Source organism: Podarcis raffonei, chromosome 7 (genome assembly GCF_027172205.1).
Source record: "Podarcis raffonei isolate rPodRaf1 chromosome 7, rPodRaf1.pri, whole genome shotgun sequence".
Lineage (NCBI taxonomy): Eukaryota > Metazoa > Chordata > Lepidosauria > Squamata > Lacertidae > Podarcis > Podarcis raffonei.
In genome coordinates, this window is record NC_070608.1 from 32,365,882 (window position 1) to 32,386,149 (window position 20,268).

The window sequence follows — 20,268 nt, forward strand, 5'->3', positions numbered from 1 at the left end:
TTATGGTGAAGGTCAGATACGATATTAACAACAGATCCAATGTGGGTTATAATTTAAAATGTAAAACATTATGACAAATTAGGGCTGAATGACCTAAGCCAGTGGTTTTCTACCAGTGTGCCTTGGCACCCTGGGGTGCCTTGAATGATGGTCAGTGGTGCCGTGGGCAACATTGGCCTCTGTCCCTCTTTCCTTCCCTCCTCTGATGCCCTCTCATGCCTCTGCCTCCCAAAGGCTTGCAGAGTTGTTTACTGCAGCAGCCCTGGCTACAAGCTCCCCTGGCAAATGCTACCTCTTGGGCTGGTTGCCAGGAGCTGAGGCAGCTTCAGAGTTAGCAAGCAAGTGGGTGAGGGAGCCCAACCAGCCAGTCTGCCAACCCTTGCTTTGGGAATGGACAGACAAGTCCCAGGCCCCTGCGGGGCAGTGTCAGGAGGCACCTCTCTTTGGGGTGGGGCACCTCAAGAGACCAGGGGCGGCAGCAGTGACGGTCCAGAGGACTCCCAAGAAGAGGGAACACTCCACAAGGGAGGGTATTCAAGAAAGGGTGAGGGACATTCAGCTCTACAGGCAAGGGGTGACATAACTGGGCTCCTGAGCCCCACAGGAGTGTCGCAGAAAGAATGTAGTTGGTCAAGGGAGCCGTGGACTCAAAAAAGTTGAAAACTTCTGACCTAAGCCACTCAAAACTACAGGCACTATGAGCACATGTGCTTCTTTTATAGTCAAGTTACTCCATAACATTTTGAGCTTTTGGCTTGAATTTGAGCTTAACTTCTCTAAGCTTTGTTTTAGCAGTTGCAGCAGCAGAGCATTTAAATGGGGGAACTTGCTCCTGTTCAGAAGAGGACCATATTGCACTAAAATACCAAGTGAAACTGTGCCATTCCAGTATGTGAATGATACTGGAGAAATGTAGGGCAACTGTGTTACAGCAGAGACTGAAGTGTAGGAGTTAGGGTTGGACTAGGACCAAGAAAACCAAAGTTCAAATTGCTATGAAGCTCACTGTAGACTTTATGCCAGTGATTTTCTTTTTAGCCTAACCTACCTCATAAATAGTTGTTTTCAGCATAAAATAAGTGTGGGGCATGTAATAATAATGTACCGCCATCCTAAGGAAGGTTGGGATAAAAATGGAACAGATTTTAGTGTTTAAAATCATAGCACAGGCAACAGAATAAAATAAGAATATGCCTCACCCATACAACTGGGTTGACCTAGCCATTTATTATAATCACAAAGCCTTATAAGATGTGATTTAGAACCCTGACAATCTGACAAAAATTCAGAATCCACTATGCCCCTCACCAATTCCGCAGAATGGTCTGTCTCAGAAAGCAAGTGAAGTAATCCACATCAATTCATTTGAAAAGCCAGTATGAAGTAGTGAATGGAATGCTGGGATTTGGAGTAGGAGTATTCAAGTTAAAATCCTAGCTCAGCTATAAAGATTACGGTGTGGATTACGGTAAGTCATAAACCTGTCTCAGAAAATGTTGAATACAAAGTAGGAGAGGCCCCAGGGTTCCTTAGGAGCGCATTATATGCACTGGAGAACAATAGACCATGTTTTCTACAGATTTTCTACCACTAAAAAATAAACACCTGGAAACTTTTTAAAAATGTATTAAAAGAAGAGGAGTTTGGACTTGATACCCTGCCTTTCACTCCCCTTAAGGAGTCTCAAAGTGACTAACAATCTCCTTTCCCTTTCTCCCCCACAACAAACACTCTGTGAGGTGAGTGAGGCTGAGAGACTTCAGAGAAGTGTGACTAGCCCAAGGTGGTTTAGTGGTTTACTTAGAACACTAAATCATACCAGTCATATCAACATTTACAGTCTAATTGAAAAAGCACTTAACTTGGAAGTAATATTAGGGTTTATGGGAATTAAGTATTGAGATTAAAGGCAACAATCCTTAATTGTGCATTAAGTACAGTATATTAACAGTGCTTCCTATATATTTCCACTCAGAAGTAAGTTCCACTGCATTTAGAGATTACTTGTAGCTAAGTGTTGGACAATTCTATTAACTGAAGTGGGGTCTTTGTGTAAGGTATTCTACAGAACATCAGGGAAGTAAAGTCTGTGGTAGGTAATGTAAGCTATACAAGCATTAGGCAAAAATAGGCATACTTGGAATGTTTTATATACATACAAGATGTGGTCTACATAATAAGAGCAATGGTGCAATGATGAATTGTTAATTCTAGAAAGAAAGAGAAAAGGCCAATGGACCAATTTTCTGAGGAATGAACTATCTTCCAATTCTGAGTTGGTGCTTTTTTTCCTGCATAAAATAAAATATGATAAACCTTCTCCTCCAAAACAGTATGATAAATATTGGAAGCCTTGTATCAAGCTACTGTATGTTAATATGCAACTAAATCATACTCGGAGGAGACCCACTGAAATCAATGAACTATTCTGGCAGGTCTACTCTGAGTTATTTTGTTGGATATCAACCATAAGATTTCTCCCTCTGTTTGTTACATTGGTTGTTTCTTGATAGTTTTCAGTTAACTTAAAATAATTAGGCCTTGTCTTCTGAAGACATTTCTCATATTATTTTTGCCCTCCATACTCGAACTATTTAAGATGTACAATTGTCTGATTCAGTAACTGAGTGCCTCACACACTTTGTGCTTTCCTGATGCTGCAGGAAAAGCCTTTTTCTGAGTTTTCCTCCATTTGTTACATTTCAAAGTTCAGTACAAGACACAAAAAACATTTCAAACAAACACATATCTAAAATTTAATCTTTAAGACAAGGCTTGAGTCTTAGCCTGCTGTTCCATTCTCTCCACAGCATTCTTCAAGCATTCATCATCTTTGAAGAAGTACACCCACAGTTTTCTTTCCATCTGTTGTAATTTATCATTCTCCAAAACCTTCTTCTTAGCCTTTATATCAGCAAGAAAATCCACAATAAGAAGATTCAGTTTATTCAACAGAAATTCCTGCTGGTGAAACTGCTCAGCCAGTTCCTAAATATGGGGACAAATACAATAACAACAAGATCAGTTTATGTGTACTCTAAATACAGGTTGAAGTAGAAAACCACCACACTATCTTCTTGCAAATTTCAACAGCTACCAGCCATACATTTTTAAAGTTTGCTCCTTTAAAAAGCCCAAATTTATGACCTAGATTAGGGATATATGAATTTTGGCTCAGCTGTCACCAAGCTGTTAGTTGTGGTTGCCATAAACCCTTTTCTCCTGAGCCCCTTAAGCTCATGTAGAGAACTCACAGGGGTCAGTTCTTGTAGGTTACAATTAGTTTTCAAAGTCTGTGCAGGACTTGAGATGTTTTTGTCTTCTCGGAAGGCATCAACTCCTACAAAAAAATCAGCTTCTGGCTAGCTAGATGGTCAGAGCCAAAAGGCACATCCTGTGGCACCCATCAAAACATGGACAAGAGGGGAAAGCTTGATGATATGACAAGTTCCAGTGCTGGATGTAGTCAGAGAAAGGATCCCGCAAGGGTTGGAGCACAGGCAGCACCTCTTTCCTGTGGTGGCTGAGTAGTTTGGAACTTAAGAGAGGAGGTGGAAGGTGCTGGCCAGCTATCCTGCACTCCCTATTCCTACAGCCATGTGTCCAGTTCTAGCTTAGGGAGAGAGTATAGACCAGAGCTTGCTACCCTGAGCCTCAGCTGTTGGCAGTGAATACGGTCAAGCAGCAGAAAGGGCAGACCTGGGCTAGAGTGTTCATGCCAGTAATTATTCAGAACTTCAGGAGGATTCACTTCTGTCTACGTTGTTTGTGGAGGCCCACTGCAAATAGCATGCAGATTCCTTGGTGTTCAATATGAAAATGATAAAATGATAAGTATTATCAAGCACACTATACAACTACAATCAGAAGTGGTCCTAATCCAGTTACTCACCAGGTTACTAAGACAGACCCTTTCTCCTCCACAGTACATAGAATTGCGAAGTGAGCCTAGATCAGCATCCATCTTTGACAGAAGAATTTGTTCTTGGCTAGATCCTGCTAATTGATCAACCACTGACATTGTGTCTAGATGTAATTTTTCAACCATCTGCTCAAGGCCTTCATATGTTCTGAACAACTGCTTTGAATTACTTCCTTCCAGAAGTTGACACAGCCTTGAAAACAAGAAATAAGATTTGCTAATGTACAAGGAAGCTTCCAAAAGCAGCCTGAATACACAATAAAGGGGGGTCAATGCAATTATTTCAGCAAAACTCATTTATAAAAACTGATTGTTCATTTAAGTATGGCAGAACAATAGTAGCTTTTGTTTTCTCTCTGTAACTCTGTAAAGGAGTTGCAGAAAATAACAAAATTATGAGACCAGAGTTGGTCCAATTCTCTCATATACAGCCCATTACACAGGAAATAATTGTTGCAAGTTTGGCTATACTAGAGTTGCACACATTCTTAATTCATATGAGAAACCACATAAGTTATCCCAACCCCAAAATAAGTTAAATCCAATGATTTAAATAGGCTTCTGCATGATGATTCTGTATAGGTTCAGTTAGCATGACTTCCTAATTTGAAAATCAGCTTAAATATAAGTATCCAGGCCTAAAACCTCAATTTGGTTCATAAATGCTTAAGCTTGGGAGAAGGCATGCCTCCATACAGGAAAATCTAAGGCCAGGAAAATTTATGTGTAGAAAGAATTAAGATCATCAGCAAAGCCTAACCCAATACATTCAGATCACTATGCTGGCTCAGAGTGGTTATCTTTTTGAAAAACCCACTGATTTCAATGGAACTTACTTCCACATTTAGGATTAGTTTTCCACAATAGACTTCAATTAATACATTCATAATTCTATCAATAATCAACTGCTTACCTCTGTGCAGTAGTATCTTTTGAATCAATAGTGTTTCTTGGTGTTTTATGATGGGATATTGATGGCTCTGACATTGTTTCTAGTACCTGCACCAAAGTATTACTGCTCTGTTTCAGATCTTCTACTATATTTTCTAGGAGACGGCTATTATCCCTAAGTTTTCTCAACTCAATTTCATAAGCCAACTGAAGAAGTTCAAAGGATGCCTTCTGTTTGATCAACTGATTACAAATTTGATCTTGTCTTGATATGTAGTAGTCCTGTCGAGCAATCTGTAAATCAAAGTCACCCCTCACCACAGGCATATTCAATAGCTCTGCATCCTCCTTTACTAGCAAAGGTAGAGTTTCATTGTTTATTTGAGCCAAGTGCTTTTTGAGTTTTGAAATGTCGCTGTTCAGGCTAGAAATTCTGGTTTCAACATTTTCTTTTCCAGGAGTCTGCAAACAAACAAACAAACAAACAGATCCTGTAAACTTCTACTGTCTCCTTTCTGTCACTAACAAGTTCCAAATTCAGATACTGAGCTTCTTTAATAAAGGAAGAACAAATTTTAATAAATAAAAGATTCAAAACGTTACTTTAGGAATTAGACAGATACACAAACAGAATACTTCTCTAGAAAATAATACTAATAAGGCTCAATACCTCAATAATTTTATAGCCATTAACAATAAACCTGTAATGCCATTTTAGTTACAGTCTCATTAATTAAAAACTGATTAAAGATATATATAAAATCCAATTTAAGTTGTTTTTTAAAAAATAGCCTGGTGGTTAAAATTAAAATAGAATTTTAAAAAACTTAAAACCGATTCAACTTCACATTGACAGGGCAAAGTCCAATTGTCATGGCACTCACACACCAACCTCTGCTCATACAACATCTCCTTTCTTTCCAGGGAACAGGAGCAATGGCTTTGTTGGCTACACCCCATACTCTTTATACAGTATCTGTACAGTGACACAAAGACTGATTGTGAAATAATAATCATCTTCAATACATACCTTCTTTAAAGAACAAATATTATCCTCCGCCCACTGGAGACCCGATTTCATGCTTAGATTCTTAGCTTCTTGCTGAATCAGCTGATGCCGAGCACAAACATAAGCCATCTTCAACCTGGTTAGCTCTTGCCTATCCTCACATACATCATTGCTCTCATCAGAAGTAAAAGAATTCCTTATATCTACAAGCTGGAAATTTTCTTCATTAGAACTTTCAACCAACTCAGATATACCTTGGAAAAATTGTTTTTTTGTATACAAAGTAAGGGCTGCTGTGCTTTGCTCTTCTTGACACAAGTATTTATCTAAGGCAAGCTGGGCTAAAAGGACAGGTGCAGGGTCCAATTCTTGTTGTCTGGATGCAACAGCAAAGAAAGAGGTCAGCTTTCCAATTTTTTGAGTAAGAGACTGCAGCTCGTTGTTTATCTTTGTATTCATGGCATTGAGAATTCCCTGCGCCTCTTTCAGGGTTTTAGGTTTTTCCTCTCCTGTGTCTTTCAGCTTCAGGCACAGAAGGTTATTGGCTGAAGCCACTGTTTGAAGCTTGTTCCGACGACGGCTTTTTAGGTGTTTCCTTTTTTGAAGGGTCTGAAGCTCATCCTCTAATATTTTAAGGTTTTCTTCTTTGTCTTCATCACAACTGTTGGTTTTAATTTCAAGAGACTTACATGTCTTCAGAGCTTCATCTAGAGCATCCTCTTCTAATAGTGGGTTTGCTGATTTCAGGAGCAGATTAAATGACTGCAGCTCTTCTTCAGATAAGGTATGACTCTCATTCAGTGTTGTACAAAACCATTCTAGAAATGACTTATCTTCCAGTGTTTCAAACAGCCAGTCAAAGTCTTCTCCATTAAGAGAATCTGCCTTTGGATAGCCAATCCTCTTTAGAGTTTCAACAAACTTGGGACCGCAGTCCATGATTTCAAGATCAGTCTTCAACCTTGGATATTTGTAGAGGCTTGTCAGTAGGCTTCAAAAATATCTGTAGCAAACGAAAGTATAGAGTGATAAACAGAAAATATACTTTTAAGTAAAGTTCTGCCAAAAAAAAGACAAACAGAACATACAAAAAATACAGTAAACTATACATGTTTTTCACTTGCTAGATAGAATATATATAATTTTGCATGTTGATTACAAACTAGCCAACCCATAGTTGCCTGTCAACACTATGCAGAAAAATACTGTAGTAATTGCTTAATGATAATCTCAACTGTCTTGTAGGGCTGGCAGTAAAAAATAATGCTTTGCTGCATTAGCTTCCAGGGTAAGACAGCAAGAAGGCCCAGTTGAGTCCACTGCCATCACACAATGGCAGCAGTCTGCACAACATTCAGCAGATCCTGCATGCTCGGCCCCTCCCTGCCCCAAATCACCCTGCTTTGGGGGATTCTGCTGGTTACCGCTGGTAGGAATGCTGCCAGAGAAATGTTGATGGAATGCTGTCCATCTCCTGTTTGGGTGGATGCACTGGGACATTCCTCACTCAGAGGTAAATACAGCAGAGTAGAAGAACTTCCTACTAAGGAAATTCCGGGGGGTAGCCGTGTTAGACTTTTTCCTTTTTACCAACATATTTTATTGTGGCTGAAGCTTTTGTCAGACACCACCAGATCAAGTATGGCATTGCCTAGTCGGCTCCTGGTGGCCTCAGAGGATTAACTTTTTCCGGATGTCAATTTCTCCAGAAGGTTGGCTCCTGTTTCAACAAAGGCAGAATACTTACCTGTTTCAACAAAGGCAGAATACTTATCAGTTACATGTGTTTGACAGCACACCCCATCACATTCAATGGTGGATCTCGATTAGCACCACATCCATGCACATTTACTTCCAATGAAGTACAGCAAGCCCACAACTTACACTCTTTTAACTTGTACGTATTCAGCTTTACAAACTTGATTAAAAAATAAATGGAAAGAGGGCAGGCGTCCAGCAAAAAAGAGAGAGAGAGAGAGAGAGACTTTGGCAATCCCACGCGCCATTGAACCCAATATGATGTGACAGTACAAGATGTTGGCTTTAGGTGTGAACCCCAGAACATAGCCCCCACATTAGTGGTGGGCTTACTGTATGCAAAGCGAATGCAGCTCTGGACATGCTACTGCCACAACAGCGGTGCAGGCCTAGGCATGCACACCTACTCAGAAGGAAGCCCCACTTTGTTCAACGGGGCTAACTCCAAAGTAAGTGTGCAGTGGGTTGCAGTCTAGCAACGCAATCCTGTGCCTGACTGTAAGTCTCTCAGGCTCCAAGGGGACTTGGGCTCTCAAGTGTGTCTAGGATTGCACCTTTAACGATGCAACTCCGTACATATCCTCTCAAAAGTAACCCACCACTGGGTTCAATGGCATCTTATGCGTGCACGGAACTGCAGCCTAAATCTGTCTAGTCTTTACGGTGCGTTGAGGCTCGTTTCCCTGTTGGATTGCATCCAACTAAGTTACACTCGGAGCAGATCCACTGAAATCAATGAACCCAAGTTATAATGGATCAATGGATCTACTCTGCATTGAACTGCCCTTTGTTTTTTGTTTTGCGCAAAAGAACCAAGACAGCTGGTGGCTCCTTCGCCCGCCAGCCCAACCCCCTCTGCTCGACTTACTTCTGAGTAAAGCTTGCAGAAGATCGGCCTCCCGATAAAGGGATTCCAGCTGCCGCGACAGTTTAGCGGGCACCACTGGAGGAGGATTCAAACCTCCGCCTTCTCGCGGCGGCTGACATACTTCAAAGTCTCGCGAGAGCAGCTCAGCCCTTCCGGGTGGCGAAAGCGCGCGTCACTCAGCCTGCCGCTTCCTCCGTTCCGGAGACAGGGAGTTCCTGTATCGGTCTTTTACCTCCCGTGGGATTTGACTGATGGTTGGGCCTCTTCGGCGCGGCGAATTGCCGCCACTCCGATGTGTACGCATGCGCGGCTGGCAATTTCTAGTGAAGCAGCCTCTTGCGAACTACGTTTCCCAGCATGCCACGGACACGCAGACGCGACGCGGCTGGGGTTTTCCCGGGCCACTATTATACGAATTACGTAGACTGAAGGATGAGGAGCGCATGCCTGTTTCTGCAATAGCATAGCATTAAAATCCCGTGACATGGGTATACTGGGCTCATCAATGTAAAACTGAAGCCGCCCCCTTGTCATTTGCATAGATCGAAAGAACTTTCGCAACTAAGGAAATCCCACAGGAGAAATTACCGGGAACTGTGGCCCCGTGATCCCAAGGATGCAAAAATCGAGTTTTCCCCCAATAAAGCGATGGGATTTGTTTATATTGTGTATGCGTTATTTATGAACTTAAAGCGCTATAGCGACACTCCCATTGCCTGGAAATGGGATATTCATTTTACTTCTCTGGCATTTCTCTTTCCCACCTGCAGCGCAAAAGTAAATAAAAAATTTAAAAATGCCTAGATCAGCTTTCATAAAGGTAGCCGTGTTAGCCTGTGGCTTCTGGAACCTGAAACTACAGATACAAACGTTGGACTGCAACTCCCATCATTCCTGATCATTGAGAGTTCAGCAACATGTGGAGGGCTACAGATTGTTGTGATTGTTGTTGTTTAGTCGTTTAGTCGTGTCCGACTCTTCGTGACCCCAGATCACCCTGCCTCAAAGACTTAAAACCAATCTTTTTACGGTGCCTCTTTGTTATTGTCGAATCAGAGGGGAACTACAGGGGGCGCTACTTCAGCCTTTCTCTCCCCTCCCCCTCTCTATGGTTTTCCGTGCGCGTCCACTTCGGAGACCGGAAACCGGTGTCTGTGACCGAAAGGAAGTGGTTTGGGGCGGAGAGGGGGGGGCGGTTGTCCCGGCTGGAACCGTGAGGGGCCTGAGAAGCTACTCGGAGAATATCTTTCGGGCGCTGGCAGGGCAGAGGTGAGCGGGGACGGGGGAGCGCCAGCGGGTGGGGCCGACCGGCAAACCCCTTCCTTCCCTTTCCGCGTGTTGTGACTGCAGTCGGGGACCCTTTTCCTCCCGTCCTGTTGACTTTGGGAAGAGGCCGGGTGAAAAGCAGATCCCGTTGCGACCGAGGCGCCGCTGAGCCTGAGGGAACCGAACGCGTTCTCCGGGCGGCGCTTTTCTATCCTCTCTCAACTGCCGTGCTGCGCAGAGCTGCGCCGTCCTCGCCTCACTTCGTCCTCTCCCTTTTCTCCACCCCGACTCGCCCCCCGAAAACTCTTCCCCCGCCGCCGCCGCCCCATATACGAAACAGACGGCCCACTTCTGTCGAAAGAGCCCAGGGCCACCTCAGTCCCACCACCGCCTTGAGGAGGAACCCAAAGCTACATCCACATCACAGTCTCCATGCGGCCTGCGCTTTTTTCATTCCACATGATCTCGCGTCTGGATTTTCCTCTCACTGTCGCGCTTCTTTTTCCTCATCAGTTAAAACCCGAGTGTACCCAGATTTCAGTGTTGCTTGGCTTCTAACCCTTCTTTTCCTAAAACCGCCGGGTAGGGGGATCTTCACGTCCCAAGTCTCGGAAAGCAGTCTTTCAGTGTATAGTTTAGGCATGGAGTGAGTGACCTGAAATCAGCCTTTATTTATGCAGTGAACCCCCCTGTTTTTTAGCCTCGGTTCCCAAGTGGCTCTTGCTAGTATTTTAAAACAGCTTATGCCACAAAACAACCTGAATTAAAATACAGAACTTGAGTTATTTCCACCCCGCCTAGCAAAACAAAGCAGTTTTTTCTTGTTGCTTTAAAAATCGGTTAATGGAGGGACCAGGTGAATAGGCGGAGAAACAGAGTTTCTTGACCAATGTGTAACCACTAGAAAGGACCGGTGTCTGATATCCATCTTTATTGTTCAATGTGGGGATATCAAGAGCCAGGCCCATGGCCTAGTAAATGAGAGGAGCTCACTTCATGACTTTAACTGTTCTGGTTCAAAGCTCCTCTGATGTAGCACCTGCTGCATGTATTCTAAAGGTCACAATATAAGTAAATCTTAATAATTTTCTTTCAGAAATTCCAGGACTTCCTCTTTTCATATGATTAATCTTAATGGTGTTTGTGTATTAGTGGGCATAATTTTCATTGCATTGCCATAAAAATAATGAATCACACAATTAGCCATACGTATTCCAGTTCATTGTTTGTGGGTGAATTAATCGGCAAATGAAAACAAAACCTCTTTCAGATGCGCTTGAGAATACATTGAGTTAAAATTATTATTTTTTGTACCAGGTTGTGGGGACAGTTTTTACAGGAGACATACATATAGGAGCAGTCCTATACACAATAAACTGGTGAATGGTAAACCCAGCTTAAATTAAACCTGCATAAATTACACCAGATCCAATATTCATTCAGAAACGGCTACTGCTGGCTGAGCTGGCCTAAGCCTGACAGAGGGAGAATAAGCCTTTCAAATATTGCTTGAGGTAAAGTTCCCATTTTGCTAGCTTAACTTACAATGGGTTGTCAGGTCACATGAATAAGCCCAAATCCTCCCTCTCTGGTCCTCCCCCCACCACACCCCTGGAATACCCCATTCTCAGGGCTTATGCTATTTTAAGATCTGCAAGGGAAGCTCAGTTGCTGGGTTCCAGCTGGGAAGTGGAGATATGCCAGTGTAGCTCTGAATGACTCCAGGATGGGGGAGTTAAGGTGGCATAGCCTTACTGTCCTAGCAACCTCCAGGGTCAGTCGGAGATCTGCCTGATCATAATGCCACTCATCCTTGCAGATCTTGCTATGGGGTAGGATTGTTCCCATAATCTTCAGTGGCCCAAATATTTTCAGTTACAAATTTGATCAAATTCCAGTTCTTATTTAGTTTGTTTCTAAATTTCATTTCAGTTGATATTCATTATAGCATGTAGACAGAATATTAATCAGTCTGCTTGTATGCTGATTATTCAAAGAGACCTTCATATGCTTCCCTGCCCCATGATAAATTCAGCAGAGCTACTCTTAGAAAATCTGCTGCCTAAGTGTTAAATAGCTGTTGGTATCCAGCAACCTTTTGAATAACTACAATATAAAGCTTGTACCAGCAGATCTGCTTGCAGTGCATTTGTTGGGTGGGGAATTGGTAGGCTGAATACAAGAATGTTAGCAGATACACAGTGTGGGAAAGTAGCAGATAACAGATTCTTATATCTGGAAAACTATGCAAAAAGCTTGGTGGATGTTATGCTACTTACAACATACAGATGGTTTATATTCTAAAGGTCAAAACTCCTCTTTCTGTTGTCTTTTATCACTACCAACAAAATTAAAGAAGGCATTGTCTTATATCTTTGATGCTCTTCCATAAAATAGTTGGCAGAACAATTAAATATCTTTTTAGAAATGTGGTAATGCGACCTTTTATAGAGCTGTGATAAATCATGGGGCACACCTAATCCTTTATAAAGTAGACAGGAAACAAAAGGGGCTTCTCATAAGTTTTTGGAATGACATGATATAGCAACCATTAATTACATCATCCATGAAAACTTGCAGGCTTGTGCTGGTTGTAAATAACCTTCCCTCTTCTGCTCTGTTATTTCTTCCCCAGCACTTGCATAAGTTGTCAGATATTATTCCTTTGCAATAATGGAAAGTTTTTTGTTTTTGTTTTTCAAAACATGGGTGTAACCAAGTATGGTGTTGATCACTGGTGGGAGTGAAATCTGCAGTAGCCATTATGTTAGCTAAGAACTCCATTGAGACTGGGAAGAGACATTATAGGAGTGGCATGACTAGGCAGGAAAGTGGCCAAGACCCAAAGTTTCATTAATGTAGAAGGGTAGGTCATTCAGTTTTAAGTGTTTTTTTGATGGTGGTGTGTTCTCCCTTTGGCTGATTTGTGATATGAGATGGTAGTGAAACAGTTTTGTGTGTTTGTGTTGCATTTTTCTTCCCTGCATCCCCAATGCTGGGGGATCATCCATCATTTTTTGGGGGGGGGAGGGGAAGTTCCACTGTGTGAGCCAAAGTCCACTTGTGCAACAGTGAATTTTGTTGTTTGATTAACTTGTATTCTTAAATAATGAAGGAAGTGACTATAAAGGTGATTCCAGTCCCTATCTGTGCCCATTGTGATTGTCCCTTCTTTCATTGTTTCTTCCCTTGCACCCTGAAAGAGTGCTTACCGGCTCGTAGGAAGTATAACTTGCCTCAATGAAATAATGTTTATTGCTACTTCTCAGCAAAAATAAACCCCAAAGCACCTAAATAATATAATTTAATAAACCATTCAAAATGAAAACACATTTTACTGTTTGTGTGTTTGTTTGTTTGTTATAGTACTAAATTTGTATTATGAAAAAGTCCATCTGTCTATAGAAGCTAGGTAGAATAAAAGGCATCCACCTACCTACAAAAGCAAAGGATAAATCAGTCCTGTTGGACAATAAAAAACGTGTAATTACATATCATATGTGGAAGTTTTCAGTGTTTAATGTTGGATTATGTTTTTACTGTTGTATTATGTTTTTACTATTTTTGCTGGGAGCCTCCCAGAGTGACTGGGGCAACCCAATCAGATGGGTAGTATATACATATACATGCACAATTATTATTATTATTATTATTATTATTATTATTATTATAATATTTGGAACCGGATCTCCCCAATGAACTTAAAGGAGTGGTTATTTCTGGGAGGGCCAGTGCCTTGAAAAGTGACCTTGAGACTATATTGAAATTGACCTTGAGACTATATTGAGGACCAATATTTTGAGTTGAGCCTGGCAACTTGTATCCAGTGAAGACCCTTATATGCTCTCTTGGCTTTCCGTGGCCAACATCTGGGTAGCCTTATTCTGGGCCACTGGAAATTTCCTAACTCTTTTCAAGCAACGCTCCACATAAATCATATCACAGTAATCTAGACGTGAAGTTAAAAAGGTATGTATGAATAATTCAGATAACTTACCTCTTTTGGGGTGAGAATCTGGTTCAAGCAGGACCTGAGGGAAAAGTAGTTCCAATAAGCAAAAATAAAAATAAAAAAATACTTTGGTAGAAAGCCATTGTTAGGCATGTATTCAGACAGTGCCCCAAAGTTAACCTATCTAATTGGATCTGAGATCTGAATTGGAGTCTTGTGGCCAAAAAAACACCCAGATGAGATTATGAGGTTATTCCTGGAAATTGTCATGGGTTTGGTTAGTCAATAAGAAGTTTTGGGTGACCTTGATCTCATACTGGTTGGTACTGATTAATGAAAACACTGGTCTACATGTGATGTGGTAATGTGGCACAGTAAACATAGCTAAGTCATGTTTTTATTTAACTTTAATATCAGCTATAGAAAGGACTGCCGTTTATGACCTTTTACATTGCCACCAATCCACGTATTTTGCTTTTAGCAATGAACTTAAATGTATATGTACTTTTCTGTTTGTTTTCAGATATTATTGCAAAGGCTCTAGGGGCAAAGAACCAACCATCTGATAAGAAGAGATGGGTAAGTGTACTGTGAAAAATATCTTTGGCAACAACCTTTGCTTTGTAAGCATATCATAAATGCCTAGTTTTATTTTCTCCATGTTTTGGTAAAATGTTTAATGACATCTTGAAAACAACAATACAGGATAGCTCAGTTGGTAGATCATGAGACTCTTAATCTCAGTGTTGTGGGTTCGAGACCCACATTGAGCAAGGAGATTCCTGCATTGCAGGGGGTTGGACTAGATAACCCTTGTGGTCCCTTCAAACTCCACAATTCTGTAATTAGTTGTCGTGCTTGTGTACATAACTCTTTTTTCTGGAATACCTCTTAGCACAGATCAGACCGAGATCTGCTTAGTGTTTGCAAAGTGGCTGCCTTATGTCCCTACAAACCAAGCCCAGGAAGTTCTAGAGTATACTTGATAACTGGCTGGAATGAATGGGGCATATGGGGGCAAGGGAAGAAACAGATCAAGGCTGCAATCCTAAAATCCCTTGGAATAAATGACATTGCACTCATTAGGACTTAATTATAAGTAGACCTGTCCTGCATTGTGCTGTAAAGCTTATTTCTACTTCAGTATTTAATGCATGAAATTGTATGTGTATTTAATGCCTAGCTTCTGTCAAGGAAGAGTTCCAAATGACATGTACTATACCAAAGAACAAAAGCCATTTGGTTGAAATAATGCACCAGCCACCTGCAACTGCTTTCTGTTAGTTTCTATCAACAATGCTGACATGAAGGAAATATTTCCCTTGTTTCTAGGTGAAGTTGCTAATCTTGCATTTTTATATTGATATAATAGGAAGTTAACAGAGTTTAAATATCAATGATAAAACACTTCAGTAGTTTCAAGGATTTCAGATTAGTAGATCAGCACCCATCCAATGTGAAAAGGTGCTGAGCAACTAACGAGATAAAAGCTAGAAGAAGAGCCCTGCTGGATCAGAAGAAAGACATAGTTAGTCTAGCATCCTGTTTCCCACTGTGACTAGCCAGATGTCTGTGGCAGTGGTAGGTAGCCTCTGGTCAGCCACATCCTTGTCTAGCCAACTAGGCCTGTTCCAGCAGATCCCACTCACTTCCTAGTCATCCCATGCCATTTTATGGAGCTTGAAGATAAGCCCTCTGCCTGCTCTTTCAGAGTAAAAGGCATCATTTCCATTAACCCCAGCACCAAAGTTGGGGTGGAGAGAAATACTACCTTCTACTTTTATCTCTGAGCTTAGCACCGTGGTGCTTAGTGCCAAGGTCAGGAAATTAAACCCCTCTGCTGACTTCTTAGAGATCTTCCAGCGCTGGAATAAAAGTGGCTAAAAAGATCCCCTTGCCTGCTCTTTAGAGATCCTAGGGAATCTTTTCAGCCACTTTTATTCCAGTACTGGAGTGAAGAAGCCTGGAACTGCTGAAAATGTATTCATGTGTGCCTGCATGTCTGGTGTATGAATGTGTTTGTCTGCATGTATGTATGTGTGGGACAAGGGTGGCACTGTGGGTTAAACCACAGAGCCTAGGACTGGCTGATCAGAAGGTTGGCGGTTCGAATCTCCATGACGGGGTGAGCTCCCGTTGCTCGGTCCCTGCTCCTGCCAACCTAGCAGTTCGAAAGCACGTCAAAGTGCAAGTAGATAAATAGGTACCGCTCCTGCGGGAAGGTAAACGGTGTTTCCATGCGCTGCTCTGGTTCACCAGAAGCGGCTTATTCATGCTGGCCACATGATCCGGAAGCTGTACGCCGGCTCCCTCGGCCACTATAGCGAGATGAGCGCCGCAACCCCAGTCGGCCGCGACTGGACCTAATGGTCAGGGGTCCCTTTACCTTTACCTATGTTTGTGTGGGAGGGAAAAGAAGAGTGCTGCGTACATGCATGGCTGTTGCATATGTGTTTCTGACAATGGAAGAATAGAAGTAGATGTGTTTTTCTGTTGGGTGTTTATTTTTTCCACATTGCCAACTCAGACCCCAACAGTGTAATATGAAGTTAGGATTTTTTGCCCCAAATTCTATCACTTTACACCTAGTTGCAGTGAATCACATTGACCGGGAAAAGGCTGTAGATTAGTGGCACTGCAGTTTCTTTGCATGCAGAAGGTATTAGGCTAGATCCCTGGCATCTCCAGGTAGGACTGCAAAAGCCTGTTGTCTGAAATCATAGAGAGCTGCTGTCAGTATGTGTCAATACTGAGCTAGATGGACCAATGGTCTTGCTTGGTATATTGTAGCTTCCTATATTTCTTCCATCCACTTCACTGATCACTCCTAACTCCAGGTCATTCATGAACAAGTTAAGTATCCCAATATAGATCCTTGCAGACATGTCTTGCATCCCTTCATTGTGAGAACTGTCTGTGAATTCCAACTCATTGCTTCCTGTTCTTTAACCAGGTGCTGATTTCACAAGAAGATCTTTCCTCTTATCTCACTTCCAATAAGTTTACTCAGGATTCTTTGGTCAAAAAGTTATTGGAGCACTTCGACTGTGTTGGTGTTTCTAGTATTCTTGCATTTCTTAATTTACTGTTCGTAATTTAACATATAAGTAAACATTAAAATGAAATTTAATACTTTCGCATTTATTTATTCCTAAGCTTTCTAACATACATTAATTGAAGTAGAATAATAATTGTGTATTATAGATGGAGAAGAGAAGACATATGGGGGCTGTGAAGGCCCTGATGCTATGTATGTGAAATTGATATCCTCAGATGGCCATGAATTCATTGTTAAAAGAGAGCATGCACTCACATCGGGAACAATAAAAGCTATGTTGAGTGGTCCAGGTAGGTTCTATAAAGTGTAGCTTATCCCCAAAAGGAATGCATTTGGATTTGATTGGGTCTTCTATGGCTTGTGATGTGGGCACGAGAATAAACCAATTTTTCAACTTCTTAATTAAAGAAGCTCACTTTTCTTCTTCTTTTTTCATTTCTATGCCTGTCAAAGGTAATGTGGCCAACAACTTGATGTACATGAAACAATAAACATATTTTGTAATCTAAGCCTTTATCTATACTGACCACTTGAAACACCCTCACACACCACTGTGTTTAAGTACCAAAGGCTAGTATCTTATTTCAGCTAATATTTGAGTTTGTTTTCCTTATATAATTCCTCTTTGCTTCTTTAAGTGGGTGATAAACCCAAGAGGGCTATAATATTTGATTTGATCAGTGACATATTTTGTAGAAAGAACAATAGACTCTGAATACTTCATTCATTTTTGTTATTATGAATACCAGTTATTTATATAACAATGTACATGGTACTTTGCAGAGAATGAGAGGCATGAACCTTTTAGATATCAGTGAAAGGGGAAATGACAGGAAATCTCAACTTTTCATTAAAAAATAGACATAGTGGCTCACAATAAAATCCAGTTCATAATAATAGACAAGCTGCATCCCAAAAAACATTGCCTCCCAAATTAGGCTTAATTACAATTGCATATGGGGACTAGTAAATTATGCCAAAGTCTTCACAGAGAAAGTGAAGGAAGTATGAAGGAAACATGAGAGGTGGCATCATGGAGATGTTTTGGGAAACTGTTCCAGACATAAGATAAGGTGAAATCGTTTGACGGAATATGTCACAGGCAGGAATGTGTTGAGATACAAGAGTAGAGACATACATATTAAAACCAGACTTATTGTCAAATTTTAGAACTATTTTTTAAGTGCTTATATGATGGCTTCCTTAAATTAACTGGCATATATGGGTATATTATGTCACCTTTTAAATTTGGTCTGGACTTCTAATATAAAGTTCTAAGAGGAAAAGTCAAAGTAGATTAACATTTGCAATGCTCAATCCCTGTGGTCTGAGAAAACGGTTGGTCCACAGGCCAAACTTGACCTGCCAGGGGTTCAAATTTGCTCTGTGAGGGTGTTTTCCCCAAACAGGTTTAGCTTAGCATTTTATCCAAACCCAGGCTTGTGGTTTGTCGCTTTTCAGAACAAACCTTGGCTACAGCTCATGGTTTGTTTGTTTGTTTGTTTGTTTGTTTGAATGTAATGCCAAGCCAAACCATGGCTTAGCTTTGGATGGTGTGGGGAGGAGTGAAGCAGCCAAAATTTATCCACCAAGTACCCTCATTCTCTCATTCTTGCTTAGCGTTATATCATCATCATTTTATTTGTATGCCACTTTTCCATAGTTAAAATCATGCTCAAGGCGGTTTACAACATAAAAAGATTTACATAATCACAAACATAACCAAACTAGTTATAAATACATAAAACTAGTCATAAATAAATAAAAAACATCAAACAGTACAGAACCAAACTGAAGCAAGGTCACTGATGTGGAAATTAAATATCAATTCTCAAAATGGAATAAGTAGTCCTCTGATAATTTTTAGATTGTATGTAAACAATGGCCAGGCTCCAAAGAACTAATTTAAGAATACCTAAGGGTTCTCATTCACCTGAAGTGTGTGACTAGTTCCTTTTTCTTTGAACAGCATTTATTTGTCATGTAGAAAACTCCTGTTAGAACTCCCCTGAGTTTTCAGAAGCTACTTTTTCTGTGACATGTTCATGTATGTGGGGTGGAGTTGGGTAAGAGGTTACCATTCAAGAAAAAAGAAGCCCAGAATCCATTTGCGTGCCCAAAACTAACTGTCATTCTTTGTACTAGTGCTGAAAAAGGCACTGCCTGGTTAACTTGTTTTTACAGCTTCTGTCGTGTTCAAGGTTTCACTCTGATCAGCCTCCTAGTACCTTCTTACGTGAAAACTGTCATAAGAGCTGGTTTTGTAGGATAAATATTGTTAAAATATTCTTCTGAAGAAAATATTCATAAAATAAAAATATTGTTTCTTTAGCTGGTCAAAATTGAAGTAATTTTAAAGCATAAAGGAGATACAGCATGCTTAAAATGCTCAGGTTCAGCTGGCAAAGAACTCTACCAAATCATACACAACGTTTTGTTGAAATGTTTACTTGCAGAAACATCTGTGTGCTCATTTATCTTTTTTATGTACACAGGACAATTTGCCGAAAATGAAACAAATGAAGTGAATTTCAGAGAGATTCCTTCCCACGTCCTATCCAAAGTATGCATGTATTTCACCTATAAGGTTCGCTACACTAACAGCTCTACAGAGATCCCTGAATTTCCAATTGCACCTGAAATTGCACTGGAACTGCTGATGGCCGCAAACTTCTTAGATTGTTAAAGTAAATTATAATAAAAATGTAAACCTTTTTTTTCTCCCAATATTTAATGCACGTATTTCAGTTAGTAACTTTTTCATATGGCATGTTCTGTATGTTTGGTTAAGAAGTGTAATGGTCACTGCAGAGGCTATTGCTCACAGTGATTTTGCATAGGAATCATTCGTGATCTGATTTTGTTTTGCTGCTTACATAAGTAACGGACTTCTTACCAACTGACAAATAAACATGCTAATTTAGTGGACGCCTTTGCCTTATCCTTTTTGTGATGACAGAACTCGATTTTTCATGCTCTTAACCCACTGAAATTAGAGAAGTGCTTTCTGAGAGCAGATCCCAGCTCAGGCTCCAATTCTATATCAACTTAGAGTATGCCCCATTGAGTACAATTGGACTTACTTCTGACCAGGTTGCATTGCAGATTTTTGATTTTTTTTTTTAGGTTTCTTTTTTGCTTTGTCTCTTATGTTATCTCAATTTTCACAGTGTTCTGATTAAATTGATTGCTCTCTGATGATAGTTCTTGCAATCATTATACAGTGGTACTTCTGGTTATGAACTTAATTTGTTCCGGAGGTCCGTTCTTAACCTGAGGTACCGCTTCAGCTATTGAGGCCTCCTGCTGCCACCTCACAGCCGGCGCACAATTTCTGTTCTCATCCTGAAGTAAAGTTCTTAACCTGAGGTACTGCTTCCGGGTTAGCAGAGTCTGTAACCCGAAGTGTTTGTAACCCGAGGTACCACTATATAGTTATGCTTGTAGCAGGTGTTAATTGTGATGTTCTTGTGTTTTTATTTTCCTTGATTTTTCTTCTTCTAATGTTGATAATAATACCTATTATTATATAGTAGTCTGTTGT

General features: G+C 40.8%; 2 protein-coding genes across 3 annotated transcripts; one reads left to right on the forward strand and one right to left on the reverse strand.

The window, feature by feature from the left end:
• Positions 1–2,738: 2,738 nt before the first annotated feature.
• HAUS3 (HAUS augmin like complex subunit 3) lies at positions 2,739–13,729 on the reverse strand. 2 transcript variants are annotated; one of them, XM_053395845.1, is made up of 5 exons: positions 13,712–13,729; positions 5,844–6,825; positions 4,836–5,275; positions 3,893–4,115; positions 2,739–2,988 (listed from the first exon to the last, which is right to left on the reverse strand). In XM_053395845.1, exons 2-5 carry the CDS (start codon positions 6,759–6,761, stop codon positions 2,764–2,766), a joined length of 1,806 nt encoding a protein of 601 aa, XP_053251820.1. In that variant the 5' UTR covers positions 6,762–6,825; positions 13,712–13,729; the 3' UTR covers positions 2,739–2,763. The 2 variants fall into 2 exon arrangements, with proteins under 2 accessions (XP_053251820.1, XP_053251819.1); XM_053395844.1 differs by lacking the exon at positions 13,712–13,729 and adding an exon at positions 8,449–8,743.
• Positions 9,589–19,652, forward strand: ELOC (elongin C). The gene is made up of 4 exons (XM_053395851.1): positions 9,589–9,717; positions 14,190–14,245; positions 16,871–17,014; positions 19,220–19,652. The coding sequence occupies exons 2-4, from the start codon at positions 14,242–14,244 to the stop codon at positions 19,408–19,410; spliced, it is 339 nt and encodes a 112-aa protein (XP_053251826.1). The 5' UTR covers positions 9,589–9,717; positions 14,190–14,241; the 3' UTR covers positions 19,411–19,652.
• Positions 19,653–20,268: the final 616 nt, after the last annotated feature.

Coding starts and splice junctions, on each gene's coding strand:
- HAUS3 (XM_053395845.1), bottom strand. CDS start 6,761: ATGGACTGCGGTCCCAAGTTTGTTGAAACTCTAAAGAGGATTGGCTAT. Junction 5,276..5,843: donor ATATTTGTTCTTTAAAGAAG/GTATGTATTGAA, acceptor GTTTGTTTGCAG/ACTCCTGGAAAAGAAAATGT. Junction 2,989..3,892: donor GGGTCTGTCTTAGTAACCTG/GTGAGTAACTGG, acceptor CCCCATATTTAG/GAACTGGCTGAGCAGTTTCA.
- ELOC (XM_053395851.1), top strand. Junction 17,015..19,219: donor AGCTATGTTGAGTGGTCCAG/GTAGGTTCTATA, acceptor TTATGTACACAG/GACAATTTGCCGAAAATGAA.